Source organism: Lates calcarifer, linkage group LG16_LG22 (genome assembly GCF_001640805.2).
Source record: "Lates calcarifer isolate ASB-BC8 linkage group LG16_LG22, TLL_Latcal_v3, whole genome shotgun sequence".
NCBI classification, from domain to species: domain Eukaryota; kingdom Metazoa; phylum Chordata; class Actinopteri; family Centropomidae; genus Lates; species Lates calcarifer.
Window position 1 is genome coordinate 22,673,901 of NC_066848.1, and position 21,487 is coordinate 22,695,387.

A 21,487-nucleotide genomic window follows, 5' to 3' on the forward strand; every position below is an offset into this window, starting at 1 on the left:
CTGAGGTTTACTGCAGCTGATATAAACACTGCCATCCCCTGGATATATTGAGCTCCTCCGAGTTTTCCCTTCCTTTGACATTGCCTTTGGACTTGATCCGCCTCCTACCCACTTAAAAGCCAACAAACAAGTAAATAAACAATCACATGAAAAAATATATAAAATAATTGATTTCCTGTTTATTTCTAAAACTGTACAAAAACAGGATGAGGTGTGATTCACATATTTGAAAAACACTGAATCTAAACAAATCTTTTGTTTACAAGGAAATTCAACCCCCTGCGTTTTAAGTGGAGATCAAGTTAATTTTTTAAGGGAAAGACAGCACTGCAAAATACAGAGTCTATGTCAAGATGTAAGTAATAATAATAATAATAGTAATGATAGCTATAATAACAATAATGACAGAACAGTTAAACGGCAATAACAATGCCATTAACACTAATACACTTTAAATGTAACAACATCCATTGAGCTGGATCGTGGGAGCAGCAGGAGACTCTACAGTTCTGGAGGCTGAAAACCTGCAGTAAGTGAGAGGAGAAGAAAAGAGATGAAAAGCACAAAACTGCAGGAAAGAGTGATGAAGAGAGAGGAGAGAGAGAGAGGCTTGAGGGAAGAAACACACAGAGTTAAAATGATGCAATGATTTTAAGACAGTTTATCTCATTTGCAAGACAACATGGACAGCATTTTCTAAAGTAATAAGCTTAACTAATGCATTGAGACTAACCCAACCTGCATAGAGCAGTAACTAGTGAAGCCTGAAATAAGAAACAGAAATGGGTGCTAACTGAAAGTTAAGGCATAAAGATGAGTTTTTAGTTTGGATTTAAAGACCTCAACTGAGTCAGCCTGTCTAATATCAATAGGGAGGTTGTTCCAGGGGAAAGGGGCCTGATAGGAGAAGGCCCTGCAGCCTGCTGACTTCTTTTTAGCTTGTGGGGACAGACAGCAGCCCTGCACTCTGAGAACGCAGAGCACAGGAAGAAATATAAGGATTAAGACAGGTATGAGGGGGCTAGCCCATTTAAAATTTTTATTTTCATTCTCATTTTCATTTCATTACTAATATAACTAATATAATATCACTAATATGAATAGGGAGCCAGGGAGGCTAGAATCAGAGTAATGTGGTCAAACTTTCTGGGCTTAGTTAGTATTTGTGCTATAGCTTTCTGAACCATTTGAAGACTTTTAGTGCTAGCACACAGCAGGCCTGAAAACAAAACGTTACAGTAGTCAAGTCCACCTTACTAAGCCCAGTGGCAAGGGGTTTTTGAGAATTTCCAGAGGGCACTATTGAGTCATTTGCCACTCCCATGAGCAAGATGGATCAATCCCAATAGGGCCTACTCACGCATCATGCTCGAGCCCTAATGAAACATGAACACATAAATATTCATTCTGTCATCCTGATCCCAATGACACAGCACATACACACCCAGAGAGCCTGTTTTTATTCACTGTATTCAATCCCATAGACTATTTCAGGAGTTTGTGATGTGTGACACAAAACACTGTTAAGACACACTGAAGGACACGTTGTCAGAGTCCCATTTATATCTGAATAATGTGTGTTATAAAACGTATTTGTCCCTGAGGGATGAAGCATTAATTCACCACAATGACCCAGTTTAATACAGAGGACAAGGTCAGTGTCACAGCTTATCCCATCGCTCTTTTAGCACATGAACATTAGAAAACTGTTTTGGATTTGGGTTGAGGCTGCATCAAAGGGCCAAAAGTGCAATAAGACACTAAAACTGCTGTGGATAGAGATTTCACAAATTCCCTTTTGCAGAGAAGTGATGCAGGGCTTTGTGGACTGGTGCCTGCGGAACTGCCTCCAGATCAATGCAGGGAAGACCAAAGAACTGGTGGTGTATTTCTGCAGGAGCAGACACTCCCCCCCAACACCAGTGAACATCCAGGGAAGAGACATTGAGATGGTGACATCTTATAAGTACCTGGGTGTTCAGCTGAACAATAGACTGGACTGGACAGACAACACCACTGCACTTTATAAGAAGTGCTCAGAGCAGACTCTATCTGCTGAGGAGACTCAAGTCCTTTGGAGTGCGGGGGGGCACTCCTCAGGACTTTTTATGACTGTTATGGCATCAGCCATCTTCTGTGGAGTGGTCTGCTGGGGCAGCAGCATCTCAACAGTGGACAGGAAGAGACTGGACAAGCTGATCAGGAAGGCCAGCGATGTCCTGGGGTGCCCCCTCGCCCCCGTAGAAGTGGTAGGAGAGAGGAGGATGATAGCTCCTAGTAGACCACATAGTCACTAGGTTCTGCACTTTAATCCATCCTGACAAAACAGCTGCTATCAGTCATTCACTGTGTGCAATACCATTTCAAAATTGCAATATCTATATTTAGTTCTGTTTCTATGTATATAGTCCTGTGTATATTGCTCCTTTGTCCATATTTTTATTACACTGTCCTGTTTATACTGTTCTTATGTTTATATTTTTTATAATATTGTCTGGCTTATACCTTGTCTTTTACTTGTATTTATGCCTTTTTTTCAATCTCTGATGCTGCTGCAACAATGTAAATTTCTGAACATGTTATAGTTCTGATTTCAGCAGCTGCCCAGCTTCATGGTATTAAGACCTACAAACAGATAGATGGAAAAGATGGAAATGTGGAAAATGGCCTGGTGGCTATGCAGGATTTTTCCCCCCCAAAAAAACCCAAAAAAACAAACAACTCGTAACAGTGTTTGCTATTGCTCGCTTGCCACTGCTGACACACCCAAAGTGTCAAGTGGTGGAGGCGATGTATGATTCATTCGGTGTCCTTGAGTCATGTCAGCTCATCACAGTGGATCCAGAAATCAAAAGGGTGCTCTAACAGGACTGCTTTGTATGTCTGAATGTACAATATGTGTTTGTTATGTGTGTGATGCATTGTGTTTCCTTAGATAGAGGATGACTGCTTTGTACTGAATTACAGGTGTGTGTGTGTGTGTGTGTGTGTGGGTGTACTCATGTTTTTTTCCACTATCTAGTGAATGTGTTATCACTGTGCTATTGTCAAGAAGCTCCCATTAACTCCCTGAATAGAAGCTGCAGCAATTTGAGAAACAGATGACAATGAGAAACAGCCATTAAAGGAAAATAGTGACAGAGAGAGATGGACAAAGAGGAGAGGAAAAACAGTAGAAGCTGAGAAACAAAGGGAGGTTGAGGTCGAGTTTTCATGCCTATTTCTGTTTTCATTTTTACTGTTATCTACATTTTGTACCCGGAATACTTTAGGCCACATTGTCGCGTTTTGAGTCCCAGAATGATGAACAGCTCCAGACCTTTATCCTGACCACTCAGGTCTAATTTTACCTCTAAACGTAATACTCAAGTAATAATCCTCCATATTTTAGTCCTGCTTGATTTGATTGTTTAACTCGACAGCAAAACTCAAATGCGTGAAGGAAATGTTTAACAACAAACAAAAAAGCAGTTGGAATAAAATCACCTGACAAGTAAATATACTGTACTTTAACTTTTTTTCATTTTTAATAATCAGTAAAACTTGGGGTCCCAGTCTGCTGATATACGACCTGCTGCACAACCCAAAATCAATTACAGGCTGCACACAAGTACTGTGTTTGTTTAAAAAAAAAAAAAAAAAAAAAAAAAAAAAACTGCTTCAATTTTATGTGCAGTTTTTTGCAGGTTACTTGCAGATATCAATAGTCTACTGTGCAGACCCATGTCAGTATCATATTGATGTGACTGTAGCTGAAATGACTTTCTTGCCAGTGAAATGGTTTTCTATTCAAACTGAGAGAGACAACCCTGCTGACACCTTATAACTCCTCATTTACAAGGTGTAAAAGAGCTGCACCTGCTGTGACATGTAATTACAGAGAAGAAATTAAAGGCTGTGATCCCCCTCACCTACGCACCACACACACACACACACACACACACACACACAGCACTAAGGAGGTACTTTAGCAACATTTCACTAACATCAAATCCGTGTATCAAATACAATGTATGTGATCAGCAAAAAATCATACACACAAATTTCACATAAGTCAAAAGTTTTAGAAAGTTTTTCTCTCTACAACTGTGGTGGTTACTTATGTTTTTATTGTACAGTGGTAACCTGCTCCTCTTCCTTGTGCCACATAAAAAAGGAACAAACACCCATGTTGGTGCTGAACCACAGCAAACACAGGTCAGCAGCACTGACTCTAGTCTCAGGAGCTTGGGTTCCTCCAGCCTTACTAAGGTGGTCTCCTGATCCTCAGGAGCTCCTTCATTCTAAACATTTTGAACCACAGTGAGCTGTAGTTGTGTGGCTCTATCACTCAAAGGTAAACACCCAAGCTGTTGGAAATGCTGCTTGCCAGTGTGTGCTCTTGAGTTCAGATCCAACACAACTCTGACTAACTGGTCCTGACAGATCTGATGTTTTCCTTAGTTCACACCCACAGAGAAGGTTAGGTTAAGATCACAAGACTGTTTCATGTTTCCAAGAAACTAAATTTGATTTTTATAAACTGGCTCAAACATCATATGCAAATTCAAAGTCTGACACATTAGTCAGTCTTGAGGTGACGGCAAGGAAAATAAAGAATTGAAAGGGCTAAGATCTGATGTAAGAGGAGATAAAGTTAAGAATTTAATTAAGATCAAATTTGAATATGTTAATACCCACCCATTAAGGAGCTGACACTTGAAAGGAGCCTGTAATGCTTTTCCTTATTTTCTGTCATAATAATTACTGAACAGAGATGTCCTGATGTACATCACCATCTTTTGGCCTGGCCTGCATACTACTACGTTTTCAGTTGTTTTCACAGGTCAGTGTGAACAAAGATCGTGTGAATGTGGAACTTTTTTACAATGCACAGGAAAAACTTTTCCATGTTTAGCGAAACTGTTGTCGTGTAAACAGAGCCTTAGTTTTACAGTTTGCCTTGTCAACCTCCAGGCCTGAACTAATATCACCTGTTTCAGGTAGAGGCTCAAGAGGAGCTGCATCACAAGACTTTTTTGAACCATCATACAAAGCTACTCTAGTGGAGTCAGAGAATAAAAAGAGCTAGAAATTAGCATAATAGGTCCCTTTTAACCCCCTTTAAACATAAAACCTAAGAACCTACAGTTCCCTAAAAATAAATACCCAAACTATACAGCACCTCAGCAGCTCATATTCATATTCTGAACAATAAATTTACGACAGAAACCTTTGGCAAAAATTGATCAGAAAACAAATCATTTTCACATGCTTTCCTTTCCAGGGTGGTTGTTTGTCTCTGAGCCAGTGTCAGCTGGGATTGGCTTCAGCCCCACATCATCCTCACAGGGTAAGTGGTATAGCTAAAGGATGGATGATGCTTTCCATTCCTCCTCTGTACTTTTCTATATGTGATATGAAGCTCCTGGCGTTCTGTAAAAACAGACAAACACATCCTGTATGTGTTCATGAGGTGTGAGACTTGTTTTCAGGAGATGAATCGAGGCTCCTGCAGAGAAACATCTGCTGCTCACTGCAAATTAGTGCTCAACATGTGTTGTCCTTCAAGAAACCTCAAACAGCACAAACCCTCAGTCTCCTTCTAACATCATGAAGCCTTCATTCAGGACTTGTTTTATTTTACTTACACAAGCTCAGTCACAGCCAAATTTCACAGCTGCTGTTAAATCTCTTCCAGTCATGAGGGTTTTCATCACCAGTTTAGATGCTGTTATTGACGTTCTCTTTGTTGCTTTGTGTGTCCTGTCACTGTTACCTTTCAATCAAATCAGCAGTGAACTAAAACTAAAATAAGAGGATCACAAAATCAGAGGAATTCAACCACTGGGGATCATGAACATCTGAACCAAATGTTATGTTGATCCATCCAGTAATTGTTGAGACATTTCAGTGTGGGCCATGGATCAGCCATGTTGCTAGCATGACAAAAAATCTTGTAATACATTTAGGTGTCATTAAAATATCACAAAAAGAAATAAACATGATCATACACGTGGAGGAGTGTTCAGAAAGTGTAGGCATGAATAGACAGAGACAGAAGTCAAACTATGTCACATGATGTTGTAGGAAAACACTGTATATATACTATAATTATATACTAGAGTTAGTAGATTAATTAATGGTTAATACAAACCATTAATAAGAACAACCTTTGGGTTGCCAAATTGTGGAAAATCCTCCTATTCTCTATCTCTTTATTAGAAGACTGCTTAAAAGACAGCTCTCCATCTAACTCACTTCATCAGGTCTCATCCAGCATCTTAGTTATGTTTTCTTTATTTTTTTTCTTGCTCACCTCTCCTCTCGTTTCAGATTCCTATAATGCCCTCCTCTGTGATTGTCTCCAACACCCTGGTAGATTTCACCTGTGTCCAATTATCCCAACCTCCTGTGTATTTAGTCTGCGTGCTATCAGTTTCTTGTGCCAGTTCATCTTGGTACCTTAGTGTCGAGTCTTCCAGTATTTTCCAAGGTTTTCGGGAGCTCTGCTCATGTTTTTGTCCTTGTCTTTACCCAGCCCTATTCTGGATTCTTTTTCCTGTCTGACTGCCTTTTTGCACCAAACCTTTTCTCTGAGTAAAGATTTTTTGATCCTACAACTGAACTGTCTCCAGAGTCATGCAGAGTCCTCCATCTCTGTGTACCAGTTTTGATACACTGTGGCTGCTGCTTCTTGTTCCATTACCCCCTGTAATATGTCAAACTGATCTGCTGTCCAAAAATGCTGAAAATGACCATTGTTTTGTTACATAGGTGCTAAGCTCACTGACAAACACATTGCCACACATTTCCTGTAACTACTTCATAATAAACGTAAAGTGGTGTTTTGCCAGATAAATACTTTTCATATTAAGCTGCAGGAGAAGGAAATGCTTGGTTTCTATTAGCAGCATTCTGTCTACAGACACCATACTGCAAATATATAAATATTACATTTTCACTTTCATCAGTGGGCCATAGGCTTTTACCTCATTCAGCAATAAACAGTGAGTTAACAGATATTTATTTAATGAAAATCTTAGGGATTGCCACTTTAATAACACTACAACTTAAGGCTTATCATGGTAAAAGTATTTATCAGCATATACACAGGTATACAGCAAAGTGTTGTGTTGAAAGAGTGTTTTTCACTATCTGGCAATCCAAACGTTGTTCTTCTTACCTGATGATAAGTGATCTATAAAGTATCAGTGAATGATTTATTAACCATTAATGGCAGCTCCCTTTATAAATGATGCCTTATCAGGAAGTGGTACCAGATTTTTACACTTTTACACGTACCTCTGCTCTCTGAACAGTCTGGACAGTGTGATCAGGTCAATGTGAAGCTCAAACACTTTTCCAGGAATTTCCGCTTGATTTTTTTCTATCACTGTGATAAGAGTTTACTAAAACCCAACACACACCTACAGAGGAGTGACGGTGATCTTTTTGTGTAATCGTCTGCTCATCAGTGGGAGTCCTCCTCTCATAATTTTATCGGATGTAAATTAAGTCAATGCTGCAGCAGTAGGTCAGCAGATAATCAATGTAATGGCTTTTCATCCGAGCACTGACCTAAAGGCCTATATATCCCATACAGAGTGTGTGTATATGTGTGTGTAGTCCTCCCTCCCTTATAAACATGTCTACCTGTGTTAATCTGTTCTTTCATGGTCTTGCCTACCCTGCCTGCAGCGCTCTGTCTCTGCAGACTAAACACTAATATTTCAGACTTTGTGGATTAGTAAATGTAATATTCTTTACTCTTCATCAGGACGCAGGCTTGAGCTGCAGGAATTGATGACTGGATGTCTGTCGCTGCACATTGGTTTGCCTTTTATCCAGTTTGAACTTGGAGCTTCCAGAGTTTCCTGCAGACTGAAGCAACCCAGGGCTGAAGTTTGAAGACACTGATTGACAGAAAGATAAAGGTAACTAGATACTGAAACTGAAAGAGTTTCCTTCTTTTATCTTCAGAACGTCAGGAGCTGATTTACCCATCAGTTTGGGGGCAGGCTTTTCCTCCACCCCCAGGATCGCTGGACCTGATTGTGTGCCTGGTCCAGGTCCTGGATTTTCACTTTTGTCCTCCGGAGTCTCACTCAGGTACAGACATGACGTATGATACTGTTATATTTTGGTCTTATCATAGTCTTCATATTATATGAATCTTAAATGCAAAGTGTCATAAAAAGTTTAGTTCCAGCAGAATAACCATTAGTGTTTTAAGGTTAAAAAAAATACTATGGTGAAAGAAGTACAGCAATATTTTACTTCAGTAAAAGAAGTAATACCACAGTGTAGGAATACTTACAAGTAAAAGTCTTGAGTTGAAAATCTTACTGAAGTAGAAAAGTATTAACATCAATAATAAAATAAAAGTATTTATTATGCAGAATGTCCCATTTCAGAATAATGTGCATGTGGTGGGAATTCTACAAATAAGGATTTCCAAAAGAGAAGTTGCCTTTCTTTATCCATCGGTGCAGAGATTAGACATGCGACAAAAACAGAAGACAATTCAACAAAATTAGGATGCAGCCTTTACAGGACAAAATCAAACTGGTTTTGCCCTATCTTCAGAGGTCTTAAGAAGTTACATCTTTCCCATAGTCTGATGTTGGCTGGCTGTTTCTATTTAGATAGCAAATAATGCACACAGATACATGACATGATCTGATACATGAAAAGGACACAGGTTAAGGTTTCTCCACACTTTTGGACAAAAAGTGATGTTTTTCTTGTCACACCTTTTGGACAAAATAAAAGTTTATTGCTGTAAATCAACAAGCAAAATATGACAAAACATGTTTTATTAGGAAATGAGTTGAGTTGATGTTATGATTGAGTCTGAAACATTGAGTGTTGATGTCAGTGCACAAACAACATAATGGATTACAACTTATATTTATAATATAAAAATTCACAAACTTTGCTTTTCTGGAGAACTTTTCAATACCAAACAAAACTGAATTAAACCTTCAAACGTGCTTTTCATTTTAAGTGTGAGCTTTTACATAAGTCAGTTTTCAATGAGTTGTGTGTTATCAATTACAGCAGCTTTATGAGCTGCTTTTATGTTCGTTGCCTTCATTATTTTCCTCATTGCGAGCTGAGAAGCTCTCTGAAGCCCCTCAAGGTTTATTTCATCCACCTACACAGTCTGCGTCATTACACTGCCTCTATTTTTTATTAGTCTCTCATCATACAAATATTGAATAAAAACATTTCCTCTTCCAGTCCACTCAGTTTGACAGCAGACAGATGTTAAACATTCTTTCACACACGATGAAGCAAAAAACAAACCAAAAAAAAACCCTTTCCTTGGAACAATCGTGAGCCGATAAATCTTATCCAGTTAAGGACATCATAATGTCATATTCCATACTACAAAAGTCGTTTATCACTTAAAAGATTTAGCATTGCTGTTGTGTTTTATTTTCACACATTGTTCTTTGTCAATGCCTGGTGCTTACATTTCCCACAACTCAACTCCACCCGTTACACATGGGTGGGGCATTGAGGGTCTTGCTGAACCTCTACAACCTGCAAAGTGAGAGTCAAGTGACTGACGTAGGACACTGTTCTGTAAAAGACCAGGTCGTTTGTATTAGTAGCTATTTATAATCACTGTTATGTCTTATTGTTTGACAACCTCTAGAGGCAGCAGGAATTATTATGGGAGCAAAGGAGGGAGACTAATAAGAAAAAGTCCACATTAGGAGGCGTGGTGAATATGTTGACAAAAAACAGGACTTCAACGGAGAAGACTGTTTGTTTCATATCTGCAACCAATAGTCATCATTATTTCTTTCATCCAATATCATTCCACAACCTTAACTGTGTTTTGGTCATTGTAACCACAATAACTAAGGTCCTCTAACCATAAGGAAGTACTTATTTAAACCCTAACCGCATCTTTTTCTAAACCTAACCAAGTAGTTTTTGTGCTTAAACTTGACTAAACAATGAAGGTCAGGTGCAAGTGTCACCATGTGGCTCTATTACAGGAGACATTTCTATGAGTCATATTAGAGGATAAGAACAAACAATCTATGAATACAGTTCAGAGCGTGAATGGTTGTCTCTATGTGATAGACTGGCCATGTGTGCAGGGTTAACTTCATTTCCCAGTTTATACTTGATGTAAAAACAAAGATCTGATTTGATATCATTATACAATTCCCTTCATGGCAGACCTTTTAATATGTCAAAGCAATAAAAGCAAAGGCAGAATAATTCATGTTTTCCATTTAGAGGAGCCAGGTGCAGGTTTAGTACATGCTGGCTCACTGGGGGATTTGATGGTTTTTTTTTTTTTACTAGAACAAAACCATCTTTAATGTCCACCTGTGCTCTTTCAGCTGAAAGTCAGTTCACGTTTCTGTTAAAGTCAAAATGTCTGCTGTGAAAAAAAGTATGTGGCCGTGCAGCCTTGTTGCCCTGTACAGATATCTTTATATCTCCATATTTAGTATTTTCACTTACAGTTGATTTCATTTCACATTGTGTTTGACCTCGTGTACCTTTACTTCCACCTGCTGCACACCTCAGCTCGTCGTGTCACCTGTCAGTTAGCCCCCGTCAGGTGTTTCTCTCCTCATGCAAACAGAGCGCGTGAGGAGGAGCGAGGAAGAGGAGGCGGAGAAGGATGAACGGCGGGAGGAGCGCGCTGCTGCGGTCCGCGCGGCAGAGCACGGCGCGCAGCACGGAGACCCTGGCGCTGTCAGCAGCATCCGCGTGGAGCGGCAACGGTTCGGCGGTGGATGCTTACCGGATAGTGGAGCTGCAGCTTCCCGCCTCGGCCGCCCCAACGGTGAGTAGAACTTCTCACGTTGTTCTGTGCACCGGTTCAGTGTCTGGAAACTGCTCGTGTGTGTTTACAGTTTGTCACCGAAGTCCATTATTAACACCAACAATTTAATATTTACTTGCTGATTGGCTGGTAGTTGTCAGTAGAACACCACGTAGAGATCACCCAAAGAAATGTTTATTTCATTCAGCATACATTTGATTCACCAAGCGGTAAAAAAAAAAAAAAAAAGAAAAAAAAAAGATATGAATATGTCTTTTTTGAGTTAGTTCGCCCGTTTGTCTTGTGAGTTATTTCATCGAAATACACTGTAGATGTGGCAGCAAACGATGTAATGAATGCCTGCTGAGTTTTTTAAAAACACATATTCATATAAAATAAACTCAAATGATAATTTAGACATTGCCAAATTGAAGAATCAGTCATATTCAAACAGTCAGATTTCACATTTGACTGAATATCTGCTGTTGACAGTAAACAAATAGATATTAAATATAACGTTTTTTTTTCTACGGGATTCGGTTTATTGTGCTCCCCGACACAACAGGGCTGTTCGAAATGCAGCAGGTAGGTAAATTAGATAACAGGACAATGCTGTTCATATAACATACACAACAGACACCATTATTATTAGACCATGTAGGCTATAGGCTACCTGTTGATCAGATGAAATTAAACTTTCATGCCCTAATTTAATTAGCCAGCAGTAGAGAACAAGAACAATACAAAAAGTGTCAGAATTACAGATTAAAAACGCCAGAAATAAATCATAATGTCTTTTCAGATTAATCATTTGAATATGATTACATGTTTTGATTTGAACCTATGATGGTATTTTATACAAAAATAAGATACCACAGTTCCTTCGCTTCAGGATCTGTAATTTTGCTGAGAGGGAGTTTACAGCTCTGCAAATGAAGAACCAGTGAATATATAATATATACAAATTATTCGAAGGCTGTATGTTGCTAGTATTATAAATACTGTGTGTGTTCCAATTTTCCAAACCAAACCCTCCAGATTTCAGGTTAATGGAACTCAACCTGCATTTGGCAATTTAGTGTAATTATCTAGTCGATATACCCTGACAGAGAGGGAGAGACATGGAGAAACAGAAGGAGAGAGGGAGTTACAGAGATGTGCTGATGGCACAGTATGTCTCTTGGATGCATCAGCATGAAATGCATGAATGCAACTTCTCTGCTCTTCGTTTGGTTCATCAGACAAACTGCACGGCTGTTTTTTGACTCTGTGAAATCAGGCAGGCTGCCTGAGCCGCATGGTTTTATACTCTGCTGCACACGACAAAAAAAAAAAAACATTAGATTGTGTCTGAAGCTACATCGGTCAGATTTGAACACCTCACATGAAGCGCACATACAGAGAAATGGATGCAGGAGGCGGTGTAGAAGTGTCCCTCTGTTATCTCTCTGCTTCACTAACACGTTGGAGCTGCACAGACGTCACAGTTCACGGCTGAAAGGTCGACTTTATTTTCCCCTTCAGTGGTGAGGTTACCTTGTAGACCTGCAGGATGTTCAGGTGATCAGTGGAGGACTGATAATGCAGCCGTCTACACATTTCTTCCAGAGGATCATGTTGTGTGTCTGGTATTGATTTGTGTTTTCCGGCTGCTGCATGTTGTTGAACAAATGCATATTGACGTCTGTATTCAGAACGCCCATCCGTGCATCTGCAAATGCTGTATTGATATTGATTCAACATGGGTGCATGTTAAGCTGTTCAAGTTGCCAACTCTGGTTCATTCTCACGCCAACTTTCCACTACCTGTCTGGGCTGCTCGGTTTTTAGAATGACAGGCGCCAAAAAACCACTATCAGTCTGATTTTTTTATGCAGCTATTTTAAGACTGGATTTTGTTCCACTTTAAAAGTTCTGATACAGGGCTGTATCACGTTGACTGGTGAGGGTTGTGAGAATTCGAGGGAAAATAGCTTCCCTCTATTCTTAAATGCACATCTACTCTGTCTGATTTTCTGTAACTTCTCTTGCCTTTCTCTGTCAAGCGGATTCCCCTATGGAAGTATATTGATGGAGAAATATCTCAGTGAGCAGAAAACAAATTATGTGCGCTACACAGTCTGCAAGTCACCCTTTGAGACCTCACATGTATGGATTTGTAAGAGCAGAATCATGTATGTGCACAAACCTGCTGATGCTCATTCACCCTGGGCACAAACTTGACCTGTTAGACCCTCCTTTCTCCTTTCAAAATAAAAGCTGGTAAATGGGCATATTGGGCCAAACAGGTATCATAATAAAAATCTAAATGTGTTGACACTAGATGGCTAAAATCACATTCAACTTGTTGGCAAATTACCTAGCTTTGATCATGGGCATGTCCTGTAGTCAAAAACCTCTTGTGATCTCAAATGCCCAGAAGCCAAAACAGGTGGAAAAACTGAGAAAGTAGACTCAGAAATTAGTATGCACGATTGGATTGCATGCTCAAGTCTGATTCTGCCCTTATGAACCTGTGCCTGTGCACTATCAAGTGTTGAATCAATAACTGAGTAGTGCCATGGGTTAGTTTTGTGCTCTCACGCTATTTGTTGTCAACATACTTCCGTTCTCCCTGACGTTAAAGGTCATAGAGAAAGTGAAGTCAAATACTTGCTGCAGTAAATTGTGATACTACATGTGGATTAAATTTGGATCAAAAATGTTTAGCTTACTTGAACAATAATTATATACAGATAACAATATAAGCAGTGCTGCAGTGGACTATTTGCAGTGTGATGCTGATACTACAGAGTATGTGGGTGTTAGGGGTGTAACGATTCTGAAACCAAAAGTGAAACTGCGATACAAATGTCCACAATATTGTATTGCAATACAGGAAGATGATACAACAATACACCCCCACCACCTTACGAACTAATCCATGGCTCTAAAATCGAGGTCTGAATCAAACTATGGATTTGGAGAATCGTCATACCTCTAGTAGGTGTGTTGGTTGCTTTACACTCATTGACTCACGTTCCTGCTCCTGTTATCAGTGAAATGAAAAGTTTGTGAATGGACTATAAAACAGTGAACATAAATGTGAAATAACTTCAGATAGTAGTAGCCACTCTAGGATATGAGTCAGAATTGTAAGGACATTGTGCAATGGACAGAAATATTTTTTCATCCAGATGGCTGGAAGAGTCTTTCAGGATTCTGGAAATACCCTGACAGCTGCAGGAAACCTTGCAACTAATGTAGTCAGTTAATATTATGCTCCTTGTCCTTGGAATTAAGGCTTGGTTACTACTGTAGGTAATATCTTTATTGGCAGGACATGCCAATGATTGCAGCAGACAAACTTAGAATTCTTTCTCTACACTTTTTCTCTTGTGTTTCTGGTTTTGGGAAGCTTTAAAGACTTCTCTCTTGCTAGAGCCCCACACACAGCACTTCAACACGTGGAGAGATCCAAAGCTTGACAGACCTGATCTAACTAGTTATGACTTCTAAGCTATGATTAATGAGATTGTCCTCCCAAGAGGAACAGTAACATCAGTTGTTCCAGTATGTATCCCAATAAAACATCAGATGAACAAAGACGGCAGACTGCTGTTTGCTTCCTGCTTGCAATTGAGAATCAACCTTTTTTTTTCTAAAGCAAGACCACCATCGTTTACAACCATAAACATGTGTTCATTATTGTCACCTTGATGACAAAGGTCTGCAAACCTTAAAGGATTTTTTCCACGAATATCTTAACATGGTTAAGGCTAAGGCTTATTTTATCTCACACCGCGACCATCCCGCAAACCTTCAGCTTGTTATTGTGTCTAAACCTAACCAAACCCTGACCATTTCATTGTCACATCATAACAACTGATTTGAAAGAGCCTTGAAGTCACAAGGACAAATGATGTTGTCCTGCTGATAGGGGCTGTGAGATGAAAAACACTATGTTTAGTTCTAAAGTACCAATGAATTTGGAAGACTTAAAGTAACAGCTAAACTCTGTAAGGTTCTCTTCTGCTGGCATTTTTGGCAGTTACCACAAACAGATTCAGGTTCATTACAGTCCATGTAGCCAAAGAGCAAAGATAAACTGTAATCAGAATTGTGATCTGTCCGAACAGAGACACATAATGTGTATCAAATCAAAGTGTTTTGAATCCCATCTGGATTTCACCTGGATAAGATCATATCCTGAATTCATCCCACACACACACACACACATCAGGTCCTCCACATCTGGCCTGATTTTTATTGACTACTTAGGTGTGCTGTTCAGGGAGATGGTCCGTCACTGTGCGAAATCTCACACACATACCTCAGTTAACAGATAGCACACGTAAAAGCACATGTTAAAAACAGTACATTGTGTTCACATAAACACAGTACACTGATTATTCAACACAAACACAGTACACTGAGTCATTCATCTCATTCCATTATACAAATGCGCAGTTTAGCAATGTCAGTGTCACATTTTCATTAATGATAACAGCTGCTATCAGAATAAAAATGTAAACTTAAATATTGAGTAAATAGTGATTATGAAATCTTGTATTTCAGGAATGCAACTGTGGAATTGTACAAATCCGAGCTGGCTGTTGCAGCAATTATAAGCCATGATCTAACAGTGTAAGATTTGCTTAAAATAAGTGGCTCTGTACAAATTAGCTACAATGTAGAGTTAAGATAGAACATCAAATCTACACCTTCCTCATCATAACTGCTTGTGTGGTTAACTGTTCAGCTGTTCTACAGAATCCTTTTTTTTGGGACTGTGAAGTCTTGCATTGTGAGTGCTCTGAAGGATGGCACTGCTTCAGATGGTTAAAAAGATTAGTGATAATTGCAGTGCACGCTACTCTGCTCTTATTGGACTTTGAATAGCCAAAATATCTCCACACTACTGAATTCCTCTGACCCTTCTTTTCAATAACCTTCTCATCTTTTGAGCCTTGGGCTGTGTCAGTTTGGGGATTTTGTTTGAGTTTTTGTTAATATTTTCTATTGTCATTGGCTGCAGTAGCCCAAACATGTGCTGCTGCCAGCTGCTACACCTATGCTTTGTGCTGTGTGTCAGCCTATGTGCCTGGTACTCTGTTCTTTTCATGTTGATGGTGTATCGACCGTGCAATAATTATCATTATCATTTTGTTGCCCAGCGTAATTTATGACCATATTTATTTGAGATACAACCGTCCTCATCCATCCACGTACAACAGATTGACTCTAACTGAGAAGTAATTGAATTTTATTGATGAAGTAATGGACAAATGTGCATTGCATATCACGTTAGCTAGTTCACACATGACAGCTACAGAACTTTTGTATTTTTTTTTTTTTTTAATTAATCAGTTTATCTTGAGCATCTTATTTTCCATCATTCTTCAGGATATAGAATGATTAAAGATGTTGCAATGGAACAAACTGGTGATTAAACTTGTGTTCAGCTGCTAGATGCCATAAATATGGAACCAGTTCCAATTCGGAGCCAGTTATTGATAACCTGAACATGAGACAGAGAGAGAGAGAGAGTCCATCATTTCAATAAATGAAAAGGTTGAGACGCCTTAGGGATGTTGATGGATGTGAACACATGACATGTATGTCAACAGACAGGGACATGGGGACTGTTTCCTAAACACCAGTCAGAGGAATGTAGGTTAATGTGACACATTGATGTAACACATTGACTGTACATTTTGATGACATTTCAGTGCTGTCTTCTACTCAGCATATGTCTGGTTGAAAGAGGGTTACCCCGACCTGCAGGTGTGAGCCAGCACCTCACGTTACGGAAATGACATATTAAACTTTTTCTCATCATGCTTAACATGATGATGTGGTTTTTAGTGCAGTGTATTTTAGTGTATTTTATTCAGAGCCCTGACATTGGTCCAAATTATGATTTGTGATGTTGGGCTGTATAAATGATGACGAAGTCTTCTTGGGTTGGACTCTGATGCGGATTCCATTTTGATTCTGGTTCCAGTCAGTAAATACCTGGATTCCTTATATGCTTCCACAGGCTGGCTAATATATCAATTTATTTGGTTAATTCCAGTTTTTATTTTTGAACTATGTGAAGCTGCTAAATTGCAAATTTAAATTAGTGCTTCCTCTGCTGTCGCTCAAACCAGCAGTTCTCCGTAGAGCAACAGTAACGTAGACTGTTGCCGTTTCCTTGGAGAAGCCTGTACATCTGAACTTTGCTAGTCAACAACAAGCTTGAGTAATGGCAGCTATAGCTGACAAAGATGATGACAAAATAATATCAAAGAAAAGTAGTCATGTTACCTCCGTGATATGGAAATGGTTTGTTTTTGCAAGGTCTAGCATGGATGGCGTTTCACATACATAGACTCTGCTTGGGCAGCCTGAATAACCCAGGCAGATAAAAAAAAAATCTCACTTTCAACTTGGATAAATCTCCCGTTGTTATTTTTTATTTTCAAAGACCTATAGGTAAAGTAAGCAGCTTCTCATTTCTACTCTCTTTCTCATGACGACATCAGCAGCGGTAGATCATATCAACTGCAGATAATTAATGTAACATGTCCAATTGAACTATAATTGGTTAATGTGTTCTTTCCAAGCTGCTGATTAGATTCTGTAACATCTCTCTACAAACTCCAGTGAACTGTGTTTTTTGTAGTTCAGCAGAGTGGAGACCTCTCTAGAGAAATTAGCAGCTGATCGCAGCTAGTTAGAAACAGCTGCAAACCAGATATTGGATAGATTTTTATGCATCAGACCAAAATCTGGAGCATGTTAATCTCAGAGTTGTGGATCAGGAGCTCCAGTATTTAGATCAAGTAGTTTGTAATCTGTAATCAATGATCCTCTGCTGCTCAGCTCATTTTCAGGTTGGAGCTACAGGTTGGCAACATTAATTAGGCCAGCTTCATTAACGTTGATGTTGATTCATTTAGTAGCTTCCAGTAAAAATTATTGGATTTCAAAGAACCCCCTGTCAGTTGGGTTAGGGTGTGTATTTTTGATTTTCTTGAGAACCACTCATCCAATAACCTTCACAGTCGACACTGCACTTACTCAGGTCCAGAGCAATGCTCTTGTTGTCAAAAGGACAGACAGACAGATTTCTGGATTTATAGTAACATAGTTTTTGTCTCTCTGATCAGTTCCAAATGTGTTTAAATGTCTCTCTGTGGAACTTGAGAGTACCAAAATTATGGTACTAAATTAAAATAATAAGAAATCTGTGGCACAAATGTTAAGTTCTCTGACTCTCGTTAAGCACTGAATACTGTCACCTCCTCAGGCCTCTAAAAATCCCCCAAATTAAATAATGCAGTGAAGAAAAATCACTTTTTTTCACAATGCATGTTTATACCAAAGGATATAAATTAGGTAAATTAGTTAACAATGTCTTTGTTACTCTGGTGGCAGATACAGTCAGCTATCTATTCAGTCAAAGCTTCAGTCAGTACGACCAAACTGGATTTCATTGAACTGTAGTGAACTTTGTTCTTTATTGTGTTGTGGAACCCAGACGTTCCCTGAACGGCCCCTGATGTCTCTGGAGCTCAGATTTGTGAACCACAGCTCTGGGACTGATCCGTTGATCCAGCAGCAGGTTTTTACCCTCAGCAGATGTCCAGTATTTCAGCTCCCTGTCATGATGTGTGATACACAACTGATCCTGCAGACGGCCGTCTGGCCTTATGTCACACATTCATCTTGTGTTTTGGCTAATGTATTTATTTTACATGGTAACCACTTGAAAAGGCTCCAGCAGCTTAGCACGGCTGATAACATTTAACAGAGTATTTAAACCATTTGGACTTTTCACATGTAACCTCAGTCAGGATGTAACTCACGAATACAACAGAAAGTCAGTGGAGGATTCACGTTTGGTATCATATACATTTTATTAATCTGACTACAAATACCACTACTACTACAACAACTGATATCACTACTTGTTGCATTGGAAATGTCATGTTCAAACATTAAAACAACACAGAACACTGACTTAACTAAATTAAGAGAGAGAAGTGAAATTTCACACCAGTGCAGCTAACTGAAATAAACTGGTATGAGTGGGGTAAAGGCAGAGAGGTAAAAAGAAAAAGAAAAGGAGGAGAAAAAACTGTGGAAAAATGTACACATCTTCTTCGGGTGAAGTTGTGTTTTTGTGGCTTCCAATGATGTTATTTCCTTTCCTGCAACAGTTAGGATTAGGGTTAGTAATTTGGTGACCCGCCACAATGGGAGGTGGGATGCAGCAGTCATGGCCCACACCGCAAACCTTGGTTTTAAGAACTGCTAGCATCCTCGCACTGTTGCCATATTGTGGGATTTTTAACACACTGGAGCTTTTATTGCCCTTAATGTAACAAGTTGTGTGGAGGGGCTGCACACACAGGTGAAACACAATAAGAGGAGAGAAACGTGATTGTAAATGTCAGCAAAACACAGTAGAGACTCTAACACTGGGCTGACATAAAATGAGTACAACATAGATTAGGTAAATAACATACAGTTTTTGGTTTCTTAGGGGGGTAGGGAGGTCATATTGGGAAGGTCACCCCTAAGACAATGGTAAGGGGAACACTGATAGATAAAAACACTTTTTCTTTTTTTTTTTTTTTTACTCTATTGAAGTTACCGCAGCTGCCTAGTAATTTCATGTTGGAGATGGTATTTCATCTTCATTTATCATTCTGAACCAGGAGGAGGTTTATGTTGAACTGAACCTGAACTTTAACTGTGGACAGATCCTGACAGAGTCCCGGCCAGGGAACATAAGATAGCTTCCTATTATTGAAAATGATAACTGAGGAGATGATTAAGATGTCTGTCTGCATGGAGAGGATGGCTGTGTGTGTGTGTGTGTGTGTGTGTGTGCATTCTTCCCATACCTATATGGACGCAGAGCAGAATGCATCCCTCTCTGCCAGTTCAAAATCCCCCAGTTTGTCCAGTGAAAGCAAATAGTTGCTCTACAATAGTGTTTGTGTGTTTTAGGCCTGCTGATTATTTTCTTGATTGAATCACCAAATCCAGGATTAATCCTCTGTCGTCAGAGGCAAAAGTGGAAGTAGTGTGAACACTACAAGAGCTCCCAGAGTAGAAGTCGAACTGGGTTTGTCTTGATATGGAAGGCTGATGTTCACATCCTGTTTCTGACCAGCATTCAGTGTTGTTTTGGTTTAACCATGATCCAGATTACTTGTTATCTTTAACCAGAAAGCAGTCACACAAATCATTTTTGAAATGGTCTTTTGTAACGGCTTTATAAAGGTCCTGCTGATGGGACAGGGAAAAAAAAAAACATTCTCATGAAGGTTGTTTTGGAAAGAAATGACAGCACATTCTGTTTTGTTGTTTAGTTTGGAGTACTTGATACAGGTTGAGGCAGAAATAGAACAGAGCGCTCAGGAAATCATCTTTGGAGAAAAAAATCTTTATAAGGTAAAGGGATTGGAGAGGAATGAAAACCAAAACCAGGAATAACAAGATCATATGATAGCAGGAAATATGTGCAGCTAATATATAGTATACCCACCCCACCCCACACACGCACACACTTATGCACACACATGTATGCATGAGATGTATGAGATAATTCCCTGTAGGTGAGGCAGAAGGCTGGATTTAGGATCTGTGAGTTCAAAGGATTTGCTGTTTAATTTCATGTTTTTTTTATAACTCTCCATACTGATGCATTCAAGAACACTTTAACAACCAAGATTTGAAAGTTTGCTGCCAAAAAACTTTGCTGTGATCTGTCATCAGAAAGTTAAAGTGACATGCCAAAAAGCAAACACAGACAAAGTCAACAGGGTGATATGAATCATGTTGTTTCCTGCATGAAAAATATAAATTCGGAAATCTGAGTTGCTAAAGTTTGAGTAAAACAGCGAGACTGTGGGATCAAAACATGCATTTTGGAGATGAAAATAAGACATGTAGTAACCTTACAAACATGTTGATGCTGTTAAATGTGAAATTGGTTGGTCTTGTCTTTGTTGAGGCCACAGCTTTCAGTTTGTTTGGACCTCAGAGCCACTGGTCCACAGAGGACGTGGGAACAAGTCAAAACTAAATTTTAAACCTCTCCTCACACTGTTAATCCCCTTCTGGCCTAAACTTGTATCATTCAAACACCAAAGGATCCTGGTGTCATAAAATCTTGTGCAATTATAACAAAGTCCTGATGTGTTGACTCTTCTCTGAGGAGTGAAGCAGCCACGTCTGGAGTTCATGGATGGGTCAGGTTCAAAAGGCCTGCTCATTATCCAGCTAACTGTGGTTGTAGGTTTGATCAAGGAAAAAAATTAATGCACAGCAGCAGTGTTAAGATCAGCTGATAGTGATGATCAGCACATTTCTGTCCCAATTCAGTAGCTTTATTCCCTCTTCTGTGTATAACTAGTCCAGTTTGGAGCACCACTGACCTTCAGTGCAGCTGGGGCTGACAGAGTCTGGCTTTGACTGGGGAGGTTTATATAAAGCTTATGATAAATATTTCTTTATATAATGCACAGAATACACAACAAACATACACTAACCTGCAAGGTTTAATGATAATATACACAAATGTCTTCTCTTCTTCTGGTTTTTATTAAATGTCTGGAGGTGTCAGAGTGAGCACCTGTTTGATTCCACTCAGTGTGGTGGAAGTTATTGATCTGTGTGAGGATCAAACACTGACCTGAATCAGTTCTATAACGCCTGTTGTGTAAG

General features: G+C 39.3%; 1 protein-coding gene across 1 annotated transcript in view; it reads left to right on the plus strand.

Annotated features, from left to right (window-relative positions):
- The first annotated feature begins 10,614 nt into the window (after window positions 1–10,614).
- opn4a (opsin 4a (melanopsin)) overlaps window positions 10,615–21,487 on the plus strand; it is a 38,437-nt gene continuing 27,564 nt past the window's right edge. The window contains exon 1 of the mRNA XM_018660734.2: window positions 10,615–10,801. Coding sequence (XP_018516250.1) covers window positions 10,637–10,801 — 165 coding nt within the window. The 5' untranslated portion in view covers window positions 10,615–10,636. The remainder of the gene's footprint in view (window positions 10,802–21,487) is intronic.